The sequence below is a fragment of the Xyrauchen texanus genome, chromosome 9 (assembly GCF_025860055.1).
Source record: "Xyrauchen texanus isolate HMW12.3.18 chromosome 9, RBS_HiC_50CHRs, whole genome shotgun sequence".
Classification (NCBI taxonomy): Eukaryota; Metazoa; Chordata; class Actinopteri; order Cypriniformes; family Catostomidae; genus Xyrauchen; species Xyrauchen texanus.
In genome coordinates, this window is record NC_068284.1 from 7,685,897 (window position 1) to 7,705,156 (window position 19,260).

General features: G+C 41.6%; 1 protein-coding gene across 1 annotated transcript; it reads right to left on the minus strand.

Moving 5' to 3' along the window:
• Window positions 1–1,372: 1,372 nt before the first annotated feature.
• LOC127649457 (guanylate-binding protein 1-like) lies at window positions 1,373–14,299 on the minus strand. Its single transcript, XM_052134550.1, has 11 exons — window positions 14,165–14,299; window positions 13,735–13,929; window positions 13,521–13,648; window positions 11,489–11,598; window positions 11,207–11,397; window positions 7,675–7,917; window positions 6,545–6,822; window positions 4,544–4,756; window positions 4,089–4,191; window positions 2,506–2,699; window positions 1,373–1,818 (listed from the first exon to the last, which is right to left on the minus strand). The coding sequence occupies exons 2-11, from the start codon at window positions 13,916–13,918 to the stop codon at window positions 1,702–1,704; spliced, it is 1,761 nt and encodes a 586-aa protein (XP_051990510.1). The 5' UTR covers window positions 13,919–13,929; window positions 14,165–14,299; the 3' UTR covers window positions 1,373–1,701.
• Window positions 14,300–19,260: the final 4,961 nt, after the last annotated feature.

Genomic DNA, 19,260 nt, shown 5'->3' on the forward strand with positions numbered 1-19,260 from the left:
GTATTCAGTGATTCCCCCTGTGGATAAGGAGCTTGCGGTGCACCTATGTCCGCAGAGCGCTGCTAACTGGTGCGGGCGCCCGAAGCACATGTCCACGGCCTGTAGGTTTACGTTGTCCCTGATGGCCAAAGCCTACAGAGCTGCCTCCGCCCTGCATGCCATGGCTCTCCTGCAAGTCCACCAAGCCAAGGCGCTAAAAGAACTACATGAGGGTAGTTCTGCCCCAGGATTGATGCAGGAACTGCGCTTGGCGACCAACCTTGGCAACAAAGGTTACTGCGCAGTCTCTCGGGCGGGCGATGTTCACCTTGATGGTCCAGGAGTGCCACTTTTGGCTCAACCTGGTCAAGATGAGAGAGGCCGACAAGGCATGGTTCCTTGACGTCCCCATTTTGCAGGCTTGTTAAAATAAAATGTGAAAGTGTAAATTTCACTTGGTTCGACTAGATTAGAACATGTTTAAAAAAAAACATGGGGGGTGATCTTCCCAGTGGGTAAAGTTAGTTTAATGTTTGAAATGTGATTGACTTTCAGGATAATACCTGTTCAACTCACTGTGTTTTTAATATAATACCATTGTAATATAACACAAAGCATTACATATTTAAACTTAATAATATATATATATATATATATATATATATATATATATATATATATATATATATATATATTTTTAAATATAAAAGGTTTGCTAGATGTTTCATGATGTCACTTTTCCTTGCAGCCTCCATATTTGTAACCATCAGCAGGAGGAAACAATTGTGGCGATCGGAAAAACACCTGTGAAACAATATTAAGAAAAACCAAGTCTCAGGAAAAGTGAACACAGGACTAATATTGCCAATTTGACATTCGTGGACATTTAGATATGTTATCCATGATTCATCTATGTAGGCTGAGCCTGATGTGTGACCAGCGAGCACACGCGGCTACCGGTACATCATTGCAGTGCCTAGCAAGGAATCCTGGGACCCCTGACTGTATATTGCTCTGGGTCCCATCATATTAAAAAATTTCATAATATCAATATATATATATATATATATATATATATATATATATATATATATATATATATATATATATATTTCAGAATTTGTTATGGGCCCACTGGACCTGTAGGCACCTTGAATCACCTTTCACCCCACTAACTATGGCCCTTTCCTTGGTTCATTTAAATATATTTGACTAGACAATACATAACAACTATACAGCATTTATACTGTAACTTATTTGTTTTAAAATCAATTTTGTAGAACCATTTGTAAAACCAGCTGTTGTAATGCAAAAGAGCAGCTGTACTAGTTGAGCTTTACCCTACTGACCAGCAGATGGCCATATATTAAACATTTTCAAGAGCTTTGAGAACTTAAACCAGTGGTTGTACTTTATTTCTAAGATGCTTTGGATAATAGGGTCTGCAAAATAAATACATGTAAATGTCCAAAAGTGTCCAAACATATTTTGGGGACACTGTACAGCTTGTATTTATTATGCACAAATATAAGAAATCTACATTGGTAAATAGCAAAGCCTCAGCCAAAATTATAATGGTTATATCTGTAACAAGAACACCTCATCAAACATTTAAATAATTTACCGCTCAGCAATAGAAACATAATACATTTTCTTTTTACTTCAAAGCTTAAAAAAAAAAATGAGAAAACAATAAGAGCAGATCAGGTTTAGTTTGTATTTTCAGGAGATGCTGCAAAAGAATCCTCCACTGCTCCTCTGAGATCTCAGACTGTTGATCTCCATCTGCAGGCGTGAAGCCTCCTTCTGAAAGCCAAGCTGTAGAAGAGCCTCCCTCTCCTGCAGTACAACAGAAACAAACACAACTGAATAGAAGAGCTGACACAGATCCAAGCCCTAACTTTGTACAGGGAATTGCGCACACATTTACTGAAATGACAATATGACGTATGCAATATGCAGAAGCTGTAAGAGTAGCCCAACATTTGAACTTTCATGAGTCAGGCTTTATGTGCTTATGCAGCTTCCCTGCTTTGTTGGGAGGGTAGTATGCCATTCCAAACTCTGCCTGATTCTGCGTTCCAGTTTCCAACTTCCTACAAAGAAAAGTTCGATGCAATGCCACTTTAAGTCGGACTTCCAACTTGGAAACTCATGTGAAAAGATAGGCCCTTTGAACATGTTACCTGATAGAAAATTGTCTTACATGTAATGAGTTAAGCCAATCGGCTTGCATGGTGTAAGCTAATTTTCCTCTGAAAATGCTATTTGTACCAAATTGTACCCATCCACTGTGTACCTGTTTTTGTCCACTTTGTGATAGGGTCTCAGCCCACTGAATCAGTCAACATGAATATTAGGGATGCTCCATCAGGATTTTAACATCCGATCTCCAATTCTTGTTTCATCTAAACGTCCAGTGCTGATCATTTAACCTTTTATCAGCTGCTCTGAGCATAAAGCTTACATATGACATATTGTTGCACTGGGAGTGTAATAAGGGCGATAGACAGACAGACTTTTTACCTTAAGTTTGGCTTCCATCACTCGATCATTGTCTTGCCTCATTCTCTCCTGTTCTTTCTCCATCCTCTCTGTGATCTGCTTAACATGCTCATCTTGGGTTCTTTGCATGTCTTGAATCATCTGAAGATTTACCAGGTTTTGTTCCTCTAGACCCTTTTGCTTCTGTTGTAAGACATCATTCTGTAGTCTTGCAACTATAAAGACAAGAAAATCAAGCTGTGGGAATAATCAGGTTATATTCTAACATTTCAATCTCACTGAGATACTGTGCTGTGGTGGGACCTTAGAGAGCTGACGCAGCAGCCAAGACGTCAGTCTGCATGTGTACATAGACCAACAATTAAAAAATATTACAGATATAATAAAACAACGCATCTTGCTTGAAAGGCCTTTACCTCGGTCAGATTTACAGTTGCAAAATGAATTGCTGTGGACATTGATAGGCTATTATAAACAAAACTTGTACTCCAAAAGCCACTTATTGTAATGTTTTCAATTGAACGATTCTCATCTGTCTCTATAATGACTGCATGAACATTCATCTTCATTCATCTGAATCTTCATTTGGGAGGTTTTCTTAGCAAACATTTATATATGCCATTAATTGTATTAATTGACTGGCATATCATGTAATTCGAATTGATTAACGCCCTCCACCCTGTCACATTCCTCCCTCGTTCTCTCAGGCCGGGGAGCCCCCTGCATGACGGACACCCACCACCCACTCTTTCCCTGGGGATGGGCGTGCCTAACGCCCCATCTGCCGGCAGGTAATTCCCATCTACCTGGATGAGGGAGGAGACAAGCAGAGGGAAACCAAAAAATGGGGCACCTACACCCCGTAACGGCGATCGTGCCAAATTAACAAAACATTTAAAAAAGAGAGGGAATGGTCAACACGGAGTGGCAGTGGGAGAGAGAGAGAGAGAGGAGAGAATAAAAACACTTATGCCTTAGCTTGTTCCTCGGCCACTCCTCCACCCTCTAATGGATGACAGCCATGCCTCAGATGGATCGGAGGCAGACTTCCAGCCCCTGGCGGACGGAACTCCCTGCCGCGTTTTTGGTGGAAGGTAGGGGTCTACCCCGCGGTTAATGGGGAGCCCCTCCTCCCCTCGTGGTCGGCGGTCGTTCCTCCGCTTCCAGGTGGCCGGGCTCCTCCGTCCTCCGGCCACGGCTGCTCCTTTGGGGTGGATGGTAGCGATGAGTACTCCACTACTCCACTACTCCACTCCGGCGCATCTCTCCTCCTTCCCGGATTTCAGCACCAGTGTAAAGGGATTAATGGAAAAGAGGAGGCGAGAACCAGCTTGACAATATAAATAATAGTTTATTATAAAATGAAACAAAAAGACAAACACACAAAGATGTCGGACAACTGTCTGTAAACGTTCTCTCTCTGTCTCACTGCAGTCTCCAGTCAGCCTTTATCCCTCTCTGAGGCTTGATTAGCCTGATTAGGGGTCAGGTGTGTGGAACTACGACCCGGCCCCACCCTCTTCCCTGTCACAGTACACAATCAGTGTGTACATCTGAATCATATTTCCATTAAAGCAAGTATTCAGTGTAAATATGATTTTTACCTTCTTGCTGGTGTTGTGCTTCAGTTAGAGAATCATCAGCGGCTAAAATGATCATTCCAGAATCCTCCTTCTCTTCCCAATATTTACTCAACACCTCCTCACTCTGTAGAAAACACACACTTTATTAAATTTCCCCCCAAAAAATAGGTCTATTTGTTTTACCTAGTTTACGACCATCACTTTGTTCATTTTACAAATTACCTTTTAAACATAAATTAGTAGTAATAGAACAAAGTTGATCAAAATGTGTCAAGCTTCCCCACACCTCCGAGATTAGTGCTTAACCAGCTCTGCAAAGATCTTAAGATTAACCTCTGTCCATCTCTAGGAGGTATTTTTAAATGTTATCTGCAGTGTTCATTACTGTTCTCAGAGTGACTGACTTCAATAAAGAAAAAACTATAAATGCAAGCTATCATTGTGCTTTTATATTTATGAGTGTCTTCATTTTGTACCATTATTTGTGTGTGTGTTTGTGATCTGTACTCCTCAGCTAGCTGTGAAAGTTTGTCTCTGTACTGTTTGTATCCTCCAGGTTTCATATAAGATCCATCACAGAGGGCATTTTCCAGTGGCTCAAACACACGAAGCAGAATTGTCTGACACTCTCTCACAGATGCTTCCTTATTCTGTTCACACAAATCTTCATATTCTTTTTGAATCTTCTTCTGCAAAGAGCAAAAGTAAGAGGGATAGACAGAGGGAATTAGACATGTCAAGGTACTGTATCCCTCTTCAGTTAACATACACAACTGGGTTATCATGGAAAGAATTATATATTACATATTGGTCAAATTGTTCTGATTTTTTAAAACACACTATAGCTTAATTTCCATCAAAATCCAGTCATGATTCCCATCACTAACGCAAACCTTGCTATAGGCTGTTTACTATTAAATTAGTGCTGTCAGTTGATTCAAATGTTTAATTGTGATTAATCACATAATTTATTTTGTATTTAATCACGGTTAATCGCCGATTTTAAAAGTGCTGAAGTTTGACACTATATATATGATTTTCTTTTCAAAATTCATTTATTTCCATCTTAGGAAAGGAAACAAAACAATATATAGCAATATAATGCTTTATTAACTTTTTCCATATAAAGCCTTCAGCAGTATAAAAAGAATGCACTAAAATAGCACCAATTCAAGTAACATTAAACATTTCCCAGAGTCTAAGTGGGAATTTGACAAATGGAAAGAACTAGTCTCCATATAGGTTGCATATTCATTGCATTGGATATTAAATCCCTTAAACTGTCATTCGCCACAATATTAATCTCCCAGTAGATTGTGGCTATACACATTCCTAAAGCAATCGTGAAGCTGCGTCCATGATTCACATCAGAGCAGCAATGCCAGTGTCGAGTGCCGCTTTTAGCTAATCATGAAAAGGGCTTGCAAACAAAAACGTCTCATTCTGCACTTTGGTGATAGTTAAGATTTGGTGTGCTTCTGTGGTAATTAAAACGTGCCTTACATAGGCTGAAAAACACTTGATTTCTATCACAAGTCCCATCTGTGCTTGTTTTGTACATCAAATGGTGTTAAGAGCTCCTTTCTCCATCATATTATCACTGACAGGGAAGTACTGTCAGATATTATTTTATTTATTGAGATAACCTCCGTGGCTCTATCACAGGAGAGAGCGTAACAGTCAACTAGAATGTCTATGGGACCGCTGCATTATGCTATTTTATGCTAAGCTTGTAGGCTCAACATGGTAGAGGGGATTTGGCACTGTGTGTGTCAGCGTAATCACTCGGTGTGGTCACATTACACAGGTTCCGCCCTTCACACAAGTGTTTACGCTGTATTAACGGTAAATACATTAACAGTGATTAAGAAAAATATACATGCTAGACATTAATTAATCGCATGCGTTAACTCATTAATTCTGACAGCTCCATATAAAATATTTGCTAGGTTAAAGCTCACTTGATTTTTTTTATTATTATTAGACATGACATAATGAGGGTGATTGACTCTCAGTCTCCATTTATGATGGTTACTCTGAGACAAATTATGTCTCATGTCCATCTGTTTGACTGGTTCATGTCGGTGGACCTGTTGGAGATTTAATTTCATGTACAGATAGTCCATCGCAACAGTACACTTTCTTTCCATTGTGAATCTGATATTACCATTTTGTTGAACATGTTTTATCTAAGCTTTTAGCTAGTGGGCATTGTTTCTGAATCTGTAGAATGGTGTTATGGTATACAATTCCCATAGTGTTGGTGTTAGTGGTGGGGCTGTTAACATTCACCTGTTGACTGACACGGTCGTGTACACCAATTTCATTCATTTTTCGAATGCATAAATGAGACTAATCATAGAAAACCTTTGATTAAAATCAGCATTATCTTTATTCTATCTTTCTGTCTCTATAATTATCTCTCTATATTGTCTCTAACATGTCTCTCTCTGTCTTGGTGATATGTTTGCAGGTACCGCAAGTTCTCGTTGGTATATCTGCTCTGTGTCATTGAAGGATGTGCTCATGAAAACTTTAATGGCTTTCTTCTCTGCACTTTCATGGAGGCTGGATAGCTGTTTTGGATCAACTGGAATCTGGATCAAACTGAAGATCTCAGTCCTGTAGAACTGCAGGGCCTCATCTACTGCTTGGGCATTATGGATCTGAGCCAGGGACACCACTGCATTTTCCAGACATGGAACATTTCCTGTACGGATCGCCTCAACATACAACTCAGCCAGACTACCCAGAACTGCCAATAAACAACAAAAATTTTTATTGGTTATCCAGCATTTTATTTGTTCATTCTATCATCTGTTCATTGAGGAGTGATCTAAGGTTGTCATGAAATTCTGCAGTTTCATTCTTTAAAGATCTTTGTTTTAGATACTCAGAAATAATGCTATTGGAAAATATCTAGAAGATACACAAAAAAAGATTCTAAAGTTCATAAACATACTGAATATTCCGGAAATAAAGTTGCAACTGAATATAAGTCACACCTAGTCAAATTGCACTGAGAGAACACATAATAATGTAATATATCCTGTACAAATTGCCGTGTTGCTCAGCATGTGAAGTCACTCTGTAAAGATTATCTCAAGATCTTCACAACCTACCATATTGTATTTGGGTTTGTTTTAATCGAGAGTAAATATGTGTAATAATTTTCCTTTTCTGTTTATGTTTTAAGAAAAACAAAATGCCACAAATGAGCCACATCTTACATTCTCAGTGTGCTTTCCCATACAAATAAATATTTAGTCCGAGTTAAATATTATGCTAGTTGTATTATATTCATTAATGTTAACATTAACGACTGTCGGTCAAAGATATTTCCGAAATTTGCTACGCTTTCTACTATGGACTATTTGTCCGGCTCACTAACTGAATGCTTTTACTAGGGGTGTGATCATGAGTTGCTTGTGACAGCAATTTTAGAGTAATCATAATTTGTAGCACAATAATGTAATGTTGGACAGAACAATTAAACTGCATGGTTGCATTAACATTAAAATGTTGTGCAAAATACTCAGAATAGACTACTTAAACTTACTATGGTATGTGCTTTTTTATATATGTTCTGAGAGGTACAGGTTCTGACCTGTTCCAGTGACTGTGCGACCTTCCGTGACAGTTTTCGACTCTGCACTGCCGTAGATATATTTGCAGAACATTTTTGCTTCCTGCAGGAAATCTGGATCCAGCTCTGCTTCAGTCAGCTGCTCCATTCTTCTCATCTCCTTCGTTCCAGCAGGCCGAGGAAACACAAAACACTTTCTCACCGCAAAGAAATTCCGCAGACAGCGGCGGGGCAGGTTATACTTCTCAGTCTGAGGGGAACTGCCTTTAAATAAAAAATAAATGAGAAGTAAAAGCCAACAACTTTAAATGTAAAGTGTGTCCAAAATTTGACCACTTCAGCCACACTTCCTGTTGTGATGAAAACATCCTCTTTCCCTGATGTTAATTTTAGAAGAAAGAAACTTTGCTATGTCCACAGAGAGCGCCCACATTGTGATCATGTGCCAATAACGCTTGGGTTCCTCTATTCAGGACGCAGCATTGCATGCGAGGATGCAATGTGCAGGGGAGGGGAAACTTAGCAGCAGGTGATCATGCCCTGATACTCGGGACAACCAATCAGAATGGCGCATTGGTCGGATGATATGGAAACCAAAACTTTCTGGACATGTTGTTTAGTTAGTCAAAATACAACAGAGATGAGTAAGAGTTAGTTTTTCAATCCCTTCCAATGCCTTTCCAGATTTGTGTAATGTTAATAACAGCAAAATAAGTGTTTGTATGCCTTGTTGTAAATAAGTAACTATCTAAACTGTAAAAAATTGCCAGGATTTTATAATATTTAACAGTCATTTCTTACAATAAAATACTGTATTCAGTATTTTACTGTAATTTTTTGTCATAACCAATTACTGTGAAAAACTAAATTACAAAATCGCACTGAATTGTGGGATAATAGTGTTTCATTTGAAGTTACCATTACACTGTTTAGTGTTACCTTTGGATGGGAACTTTGACTTAACAATATTTCATATTAATTTTCTTCCATCTAGTGCAAATTTTTTGCACTGTGATGTATGGAGAAAATGTGATTAAAATTTGTTTCAATTTAATGATTGACTTTATGAGTGGTCATGGCGAGTAAGCTACATTGTATGACATAATTGAAAGTAAATTTTTTGCAGTGCTAGGCTATGATATGATTGGTTTTCTCTTTCATAAATTATAAGTAAATATTTCTTAACCAGGCACACACAGATATCAACACCTATATAAACATATAAAACTCATGATGACTCATGATCAATTAACAAATATGTAGATACAAAAAAATACAGATGATCATTGTGATTCTACAACGCAGCACTAGGCTAATACTTTCCTGGAACTGTTCACTGTGAAGTCATAGCTGTCTTGTAATAAATTGTAGAAACACTACTGTAAAATATACTATGAAAGTACTGCAACTAGTAGCCAGGAATTAACTTTAAACTTAAACTTAAATTTTTAAATCACAGGGCTCGAGACTATGACTTAAATGGTCGCAAATGTAATGTACAGATAATAATTTCAAATCTAGTCGCAATTGGTGAAAGTTGGGAAAACTTTGTGTTCGTTCATGTGCGGTTTCATCAGATATAATTTTGTGAGTTATTGAATGACATCATTTCAGCACACACTGGTGTGTCTTCTGACGCTCTTCAGCTTTTCTGTTAAGATGAGCTCACAACCAGTTGGCCCAGTTGTTAGGGTGGGTAGAGTCACGTTGGGTTAACCTCCTTGTGGTCACTATAATGTGGTTCTCGCTCTCGGTGGGGCACGTGGTGAGTTGTGTGTGGATGCCGCAGAGAATAGCGTGAAGTCTCCACACGTGCTAAGTCTACGCAGTAACGCGCTCAACAAGCCATGTGATAAGATGCATGGATTGACCGTCTCAGACGCGGTGGCAACTGAAATTAGTCCTCTGCCACCTGGATTGAGGCAAGTCACCACGCCACCATGAGGACCTAGAGGGCATTGAAAATTGTCCATACCAAATTGGGGAGAAAAGAAAAAAAGATGAGCTTGCTGCATGCTAGGGCCAGCACAGACTAGTTGACTATAACTAATGTAGTGAACACAGTCAGCCTAATGTCGACTAGTCGCTTTCCACGTGATTTACAAAAACACTTCTGTAGAAAATACACCAGGGGACGGCAAGGGAAGACTCATTCATATTAACGAGTAAAGCTCTATCTCATTTGTTAGGGTTAGGTTTAGGGTTGGTTTAAGGTTGGGTTATAGTTTCTCTGACCAATCAGTTAGCGCTTTCCTGATGAATATTAATGAATCATCCAATCAGTTATCGCTTTACTAATGAATATAAACGATTCTTTTCTTGCCATCCTATATTTATGAATCTCACCAGTGTCCATCTATTGTATACTGTAAGATTCAGTAGGTAGGGGAGTAGAATTTCTACCCCACCTGTAGTAATGGGTAGGGAGGGGGGTGTGATGATGTCACGACTAGTGAAATTTGACCCAACTAATTGGCTCAACTAATTAAAATCAGTAGTCGTGCAACCACTACTGCACGCAACGACAAAACAGCACGAGCCGATTCGCAAACAAATTACTCTTTTGAACTGGGTCTTTTTAATGAATCAGTCAAAAAGATAAATGAAAAGGGTTTGAACTTAGAAGCTCAGGTTAGTAGTTTAAATCAAAGTCACTTTCTCAGCAAATCATACAGTGAATCAGCCTTTAGTGAGTTAACAACGGACTACCGAATTACTGGAATTCCGGGCATTTATTACATGCACTGATGTATTAATGCTCCTTTTGTTATGTAAAAATGTTACCTTTTTATTATTTATATTGTAATGTGTTGTAAATTATTGCATATTTTGCTTCCCATCTCAGTTTGTGTGAGCAGCTTGGAGTGCACACATTTCAAAATAAGAGTCCCCTGTATTTCGGTCAAAGTCCCACCTTAAGCCCTAGGAATACTTCTATTTTGACACAAACGCTCAGTGTCTGTGTCCAGTCAATTGCGAGCCTGTCAAAGTATCTTCCATCTAACTGTGCACGCATACACAGGCACGCTATGAGACACCAGACTTTCTCTTCAGGAGTTTAGACCCATAAAGATGTCTTTTATAGTCTTTCAGACTAGAGTTATGCAAAAATCAGGTATCTCCTGACATCTTCACACACATTCTCTTGACTTACAAACCCACTGTTGTTGTTTTGACCTTCATCTCCTGATGTTTAAATGTAATTACATCTTCTAGCACTTCAAAATCACTCAAATGTGAGTGTTGGCACCATGTGATCTCACTAATTACTCTAATTACTCTAATAACTCCAGGCACATGCGCATTCTGTGCGTTCAAATACGCGCGGTTAAAAAAATCGGGCCACGCGTTCAGGGCTGATGACGAGATTTGCATCATGCGTTCTGTACGTGGACACTCAGCAACCACTGTGTCTGTCTTAACCTGCCATAATTATTTCATGAGCATTGATTGAATGATTGATAGAGCATCATTACAGCACTATAGGAGTGAGTAAAGGTGAATGAGTGTGAGTCAGTGATAGTGTGTGTGTGTGTGTTACAGTGTTCCTTACCAGCCTTGAGTGTCAAAGCGCCTTCCAGATATTCATCGGATGTGATCGTTTCATTGTTCCTTATTAGTTCCAGAGTGAAGTCACGAACTGTCCAGACAAATGCTGGAAAAATGCTCATGAATTCTGCAGAATCATCCTTGTCTTCTCTCACCGACTTCACGCGGATGTGCTCTCTCAGCTCTGTCACATAACTATAGACATTTGCATTCAGGAGGAATTACACTTTGTTCTTGTGAATGTATATTGTATTGTAAATGTGTGTAGTGTGTGTTGAAAGGATACTGCAGTTTTTCCAGTGCCATATTGTCTATGACTCCTAAGCTGTTGTACACCAAAGTGCTACTGAGCAGAAGAGCCAGACAAAAGATCCAGGTGTCATGTTTTCCATCTCCCTGAAACATTCAGCAATTACAGTAGGTGCATGACTTTAGTGATTTATAGACCGGACTGGATATTATGTAAGGATTACTGTTGAAATTAAAATGACAATTGACGGAGGTAAGGTCGATACACCTCAGGTGTGCATTTGTTTGCTATAATTCAACAGTCCAGAGCCAATAATTCTGCTTTGATCACTGTTACCACATGTATGTCCCTAAAATGCTTGAAAACACAACTATTTTCTCACTTTTTTTAGTACCACCTCGGTCGAGCCGATACTATATGTGACATCAAAACACTGCAGATCACTGATTGGTCAGAGAGAATCGTCACTACCAGTGTCACTGGATTTGTGACACGGGACATCAACTCGCTAGTTTTAAAGTTAGCAAGAGCAATAGCAGTATAATTTGTTCACACGCCTTTCGAATTGTAAAAAGAAATGGCTGTGTGCAAAACCACGCCGTGGTCAATAAACGAGGTGCAGACGTTCCTCTCGTTAGTGACGAAGCCTTTCAGGAAGTTGACCGCACATGTCTACCACCGGACCTACCGACAGTGTAGGGAAAAGTAAAAAAAACTTAAGTGACTACAGAACCATCAAGGACCACAACAGCATGGTTCAAACAGAAGAGAGTGGAAGTGGTTCGACCAAATGGACGATATCTATGGCAATAGACCAGCGAGCAATGGGAAGTGCCCTGAACTCAGCCACAGCGTTGTTGGAGTCCACGATGGAGGATGGTACGTTTTGTTACGTTAACTCTATTTTCTGCTTGAAAGCTTCACTTTATTTAGTTGACAGCTACTGGAAAGCTTGCTTCTAAAACAAACAGGCCAATTTAACTGTTTAGCCCAAACAATGGCTCAAAATAATCTACAGCCTGAGCCACACAGAACTGACTAGAAACCATTTTATATTTGTGCTAATGAGGTCGACAAAAACAAGAAGTGAGACTACATCTCGGCAAGGCTTTGTCCTATTGAAACTAAATTTGGTATACTTCATAAGACCCACGATCTGAGGTAAAATGCAAATTTTGGTGACAGTGCCACTTATGGGTCAAGAAATGTCAAAATTGTCTATTCATATAATTGTTTGTCCTAAAATTCTGATTTCAACAATACAAATGTTTTTTCCACATCGGCCATATAACTTGCCACCATTTCGATTTTATTAAAAAGTAATGTAAATTTAAAGGTTTTGCCCTATTTGAATAGGAATTAGCAGTGGTCTTCAACATCATGTCCAAGCAGTTTGAAGGCAAAATGTATTTTGCCTATTAGTCAAAATGCTTAGTCAATTAAAAAAAAAAAATGTATATAGCATTGCGTTTTTATTCTAAGCCTTCAGAAAATGGAGAGAAATTTCTAAATGTATTTTTTTTATATTTTTTAAATCCTGCTGCTCTCTGCTTGGAAAGTCAACTGAATGGCACAGTTAACACATTGGAATACAGTTCAAAAGGTTGTGAGTTTGTGTCCAGGAAAGAACTACGGTGGAACTATACGGTACAACCTGGAAAGTCCCTTGACCTCAAGATATTCAAGTTAGACTGGTTGATTGTGTGGCACAGCGGTTAAGAGCTCTTGGCTTCAGTTCAAAAGACTGGGTGAATCCCAGTTCAATACCCGCTTCAGCTGGTATAAACATTGTGACTGTTGTACCAGAGCTCTTTGCATTGTGCTTAGGGAATGGCTAAGGCTTGGCCACATAATTGCTCCTTGAAGCTATATTTTTTATTGAATTAATTTTTTATTCTGCCAAAGGAAAAGTTCCCCCAAAATGAAAAATATCATCATCTACTATTACTTTTATTAGTATTGTTGTTGTTATTATTATTACTATTATTATTAAATAATTCTGTGGAAATAATTTTAGATTGTGTTGCTATTCTATCTCTGTTGATGCTGAAGGTGAAGGTGCCCTCACCTTGTCTACGTCACCAAGTCCCTCAGTGTCCAGCAGCACCAGAGTGTGTCCTGCTTTAGAGGGGTGAGGGACACACCACATCCAAATGCCTTTGGTCTTGGACTCAATAGTGCTGCCAAGAGCAAAGCCTGAGACCACAAACGTGATAAGTATTACTGTTATGTGTATATTATTCTTCTGGCATGAGAACTACTTTGCACCGTGTTTCTCTCACCTGACTGTTGTCCTGCCAGGCGGTTCATGAGGTAAGATTTTCCCGTACGATAAAGTCCCACCACAGACACCACGACCACCGGCTCTCTGATACTGTCCAGAATATCTTTGGCCTCTTTTCTCACAATTAACTGCCCATTCCCATCAGTTTCAATAAAACACACTGGGGCTGACATACATGCCATATCTATAATCTCTACAACAGACAAAAAAACTGATTTGAGTACATCAAAATCATAAAAAACACAATTATCATTACATCATTGACACAACAAGCACTCACAAGGAACTTCCAACACCAATCAATAAGGCAAAACCAAGATGCACAGTATGTTTTCAGTTTCTATTCTATACATTCTCAAGATTGCATACTTACATGAATGTGTTACATTCGGTCAGAATAACACAGATTTTATATGATTAATAATTACCTTGAGGACAAAAAAAATCCTTGTTTCGGCTTAAAGAACGTTTCGTGTTTGCTGATGTTTGTCTGGAGACAACTGTGTCCGACCTCAAGTTTCCGTTTCGCGGTTGTCACGCCTGAGATATTTGGGACTTTTGGCATAAAAAAAAAGACCGCGGTAATGTAGTTTGAGGTTCGACATTCGGTTTCGCAGATGTAAGGGACCGTCTGAAAACTCCACTCACTACGCTAAAACATTGATGTCCACTCATTCATTCAATTGACGTGTAAATTATACATGAAAAAAAACAAAAAACGTAAAATACATTTTCACATTCAGAATGTTCTTAGAACTTCCCAGAGGACAGACAGACATACTACAGGTGATATTATTACAGTATGATCAATTATATATACAGTAATCAATTATTTTAGAAAAATATTCACTAAAATTCACTACAATTATATTTTCTCATTTTAAATGTTGTAGTAACTTCCCAGATGATATATTGTAATACATACTGTAATAATCTCACCTGTAGTAAATTAATCTGAGTACAATAATAAATAATTATAATATTTGTTAAAATATTCCTGTCACACTCTTAAAAGAAGATCCAGATCGTGTTTTAATGTGTTTTTGTTCAAAGAGAGATCTCCAATATCACTGTTGTGGAGAGGATGCTTTAACCTGGGAAGTTATTATAACATTCTGAATGTGAAAATGTATTTTACGTTTTGTTTTTTTCTTTCTTCCATGTATAACTTGCACGTCAACTGAATGAATGAGTGGACAACTCCAATGTTTTAGCGTAGTGAGTGGAGTTTTCAGACGGTCCCTTACATCTGCGAAACTGAATTTAAAACGTCAAACTTTACCGCGGTCAAAGACAAAAAGTTCAGTCATGTGATCAGACAATGAGAATCAAAATTAAAGTGAAAGTATCTAGAAATTCCCCTCTCATTTCCCCACTGTGGTTTCCCTGAGCTCCCGTGTTTCCCCTAAACGATCTGCACTGTTATGAAATCATGATTAACTGTACCATTAAATAAGTTACTAGTAAATCAATCAACTATTACTGTTTTTTATTACAAAGGTCTTAATTGTTAAGACTTCATTAGGATGGTCATCACTCTACAGTAGAAGGAAAACAAATATGCTCTTTGTTGTCAAGGCATTATTAAGTAAACTGCCAAAGTATTTTTGTAACTTGTTAACTTACAATCATCATAGCCATAACACAAGATCAGTGGAAAAATGAAATGTATTAGTGCCAAGAGTACATTGGAAAATCCTCGTTTGATTATTTTGCCCCATGGATCTGGAATAAAATGCAGGATTTCCTTAGCTTTATATCTCTACCATAACTAATTAAAATAAAACTTTTATATTTTAATTGTAAAGAAACATATACTTGTTTGATGTAGATTCTTACTTTGTTGTTGTTGTGGTGGTGTGGAATGACTTTTATTATTGTACTTGTATTGCTTTTATTGTAACTATATGCAAACCTCTATCTTAACCTGGACTCCCTTGAAGAAGAGATCTTGTATCTCAATAGGACCTTTCTGGTTAAATAAAGGCTGAATAAAAATAAATAATTACTTATATAACATTAACATTAATGTGTTCCATCTAAGTTAGTTATTGTGGAACATGCTCAACATAATGCCAAATTCATGAGTTTGTGCCGGTTGGATGTAAAAACTGCATGTTCTCTTACGAGAGGTTCTCTCGTATTGCGTAAGCTAGCTTACGCTACGGGAAAGATTCATCTTTTCTGAGATATTGAAGCCAAAAAATTATCCTTAATTTTTGTATCCATTGTCAACGCAGTGCGGCAGCGGCAGACCTTGAGCGAGCTAGCTAGCGAGCTCATAGGTTGCTCTGCGGCAACTGCTGCAGCCTATAGACGAGCTTGGGCGAACTCGCATCCAATGAGAGGTGTCCGTGCGCTCACTGCATCAAAGCCCGCCAAAATGGGCGTGACTAGAGTGCATATAAGCGTAGTTCGTAGGCTGGAACCCTGATTTTCATCTCTTCAGCGAAGCTCTCCGCATCGCTGACCTGGAAGCCGCGTCGCCGTTCGAGGGGCATCTAGCAAGCGTGGACAGCGCTAGAAGAAGCCGGCCATCTCAGCCACCTTCAGCCATCCTGCGAGCTACGCCATCCGACGACGTATCCTTTTATTCAGCAAGCTAGTTCTCACGAACTATTCACAAAAGAGTACGAGCGTCTTTTTCAAGATGCCTCGCTCCACTTGCGCCTCATGTCGCGCCCTTCTCAGCACAGGAGACCGCCACATCATCTGCGCTCTCTGCCTGGGACTGGGGCACGCAGAGCTCGCCCTCACTGAGGGCGGATGCGATTTCTGCGAGGAGCTACCGATGTCGACCCTGCGGGCTCGACTCGAAGCGGTCAAAGCAGAAACCGCCCGCGCCTTACCCTCAGCAGCGCAGGAAGAAGCGCCGCTCACAAAGGCTGCCGGAAACTGTGGTTGAAGCGACTGCCTCGCCGGAGCCTCTCCCTCGAGCATCGCTTTCACCCTCCCGCCCCGGGGCCGCGCAGTTGCCGCCGGCGGCCGCACTGCTGCCATCTCGGATGACGGCGGAGGATAAGGGCCGCTGTTCCATCATGGCTTCGGACAGCGAGGAGTGGACAGGCTCCCAAGCCTCCTCCTCAGCCCAGGAATCCAGCAGGACCCGCGCCGAGTCGAAGGGGAGTTACACGCCTCCTCACACAGGCCGTCGACCGCCTCGGGCTCGAGTGGTCACCGCCCCTGAGCAGGCACCCAACAGACTCGGCGGCTGCTTTCTTCAAAGCCATCGCCGCTCTACACCCGCGGCCCGGGCCGCTCCCTTCCTGCCGGAATTACATACGGAGCTTGCAAAGTCGTGGAACGCTCCTTTTCAGCCAGGACCCGTTCACACGTCTCCACCTCTCTCGCGTCGGTGGACGGCGCCACTGAGAGAGGCTACTCCTCTATCCCCCGGTCGAGGACTCGGTAGCAGCACACCTTTGTCCGCCCTCCGCGAGATGGCGTTCCAAGCCTGTGCTCCGTCTAAGGCCTGCAGAGCGACTTCCGCCTATGTTGGCCGCGCCTATTCCGCCGCCCGGCCAAGCCGCATCTGCTCTGCACTCAATGGCCGTTTTACAGATCCTACAAGCAGACCTTCTTCGGGAGTGGGATGAGAAAGGCAGGCACCCAGAGGCTGTTACTGATCTACGGCGCGACAGACCTCGCCCTTCGGCTACCAAAGCTGCAGCCCAAGCTCTAGGGAAGTGCATGGCCTCGCTTACTGTGACCGAGAGACACTTATGGCTAACACTAGCCGACATGGGAGAAGCAGAGCGCTCCACGTTCCTCAACGCACCGCTCTCTCCAACCGGTCTCTTCGGCTCCGCGGTGAGTGGCATTGTTGACCGCTTCTCAGAAGTCCAGAAAGCCACCCAAGCCATGAACCTCTTCCTGCCGCGTCGCGCTAGCTCCTCTGCAGGCCGCTCACGTGATCAGCCTCCTGCACGAGCCTCTTCACAGCGCCCAGTTCAACAATCTCAGACTTCTCAGCGTCGACAGGGCGGCCGCCCTCGATCGCGCTCAGACAGCCGCCGCAGACCGCCGCCCCGCGGGCCTCGATCTAAGGTAACGCTGAAACCCGAGCAGCCGAAGTCTTCCTAACTGTGTTGAACAAACGACGGCTCAGTCCGCCGCGGCCGGACCACCGTCAAAGCTTTGCCCCTGTCAGTCCCCTTCTCTCAGGCTACTACAGTGGTGAATTTAGCAGCCAACAAGCCGGTGACACTGCCCGCTTGCCTGCACTCAAACGCCGTTTTCACGGCGACCCAAATAAATCTTGTAAAGAGCAAACATGTCTTATGTGTAGAAAAAGTGCCCACAACCCAGTGTTCGCCCCTACACACAAGCATAACACATCCCGTGCCCCTATCAGAGCACGCTCTCATAAAGCGGTTACTGAACCGCTCGAGCGTCAGAGTCAATGAAGGCGCCCACAAATGCGTCGCGTGCGCCCATTCTCTGCCCGCTCTGTCACACGACCAGCCCTATGTGTAGAAAATGTGCCCACAATCCAGTGTCCACTTCTGCACACAAGCACTGCATGTCTCGTGTCCCCACCAGAGCACGCTCACATAAAGCGGTTACTGAACCGCTCGAGCGCTAGAGTCAATAAATGCGCCCACAAATGCGTCTGCGCGCCCATTCTCTGCCCGCTCTGTTACACGGCCAGCAACCATTCCTCTGTGTGTAAATCCCGTGCTTAGCGATCACGTAACAGATGTGACTCTTTCCCCATTCATTCCAATCGGGAAGTCACTCACAAAACAGCCTGTTCATGCTGTCTGCGAGCAATCATGCATGAACACACTAAACGCGCTCACACATTTTGTTCAGCGCTCTGTGTGCGGCAATCAGAGCGAATTGGCCATTCACCCTCTAGCGTTACGCTTCAAAGCGTGGGAAGCTATTCCAGGGATATCCAAGTGGGTGTTAAGCACAATACAACAGGGCTATTTGCTACAGTTCGATCGCAAAAGGGCCATAGAAAAAGTGCCACCCTCTCTGAGCGAGTCGGGGCTTTACAGCCGTTATTTTCTTGTTCCCAAGAAAGACGGCGGCCTCAGACCCATATTAGATCTCAGGGTTTTGAACAAGGTGCTTGCAAAAGACCGTTCAAAATGCTTACAATCAGGAAACTCCTCGCGCATGTGCGCCAGGGGACTGGTTTATTTCTCTCGATCTGAAAGATGCATACATTCAGATTCAGATAAATCCCGTCACAGGCCATTCTTGAGATTCGCCTCGACGGCCAGGTTTATCAATACACCGTCCTTCCGTTCGGCCTGTCCTTAGCACCCCGTACTTTCACGAAGTGCATGGATGCGGCGCTCGCACCCCTGCGGAGTCAGGGTTTGCGAATTCTGAACTATTTGGACGACTGGCTGATTATGGCTCAGTCACATATGGAGCTTCTGTCTCACAGAGCAGTTCTCCTCGTTTCGTTCGGAGGGCGCACCAAAGGTCTCGCCGCCTCGAAACAGACACTATCTAGATGGATAGTGGACGCTATTGCTGCTGCATACGCGTCAAAAGACCTGCCATG

What these genes read in the sequence shown, in the direction of transcription:
- LOC127649457 (XM_052134550.1), bottom strand. Translation starts at nt 13,918, where the DNA reads ATGGCATGTATGTCAGCCCCAGTGTGTTTTATTGAAACTGATGGGAAT. An exon ending in AAACACACACACAAATAATG is followed by an intron (nt 4,192 to 4,543) that starts GTACAAAATGAA and finishes TGTTTTCTACAG; the next exon opens with AGTGAGGAGGTGTTGAGTAA. An exon ending in AGCACAACACCAGCAAGAAG is followed by an intron (nt 2,700 to 4,088) that starts GTAAAAATCATA and finishes TTGTCTTTATAG; the next exon opens with TTGCAAGACTACAGAATGAT.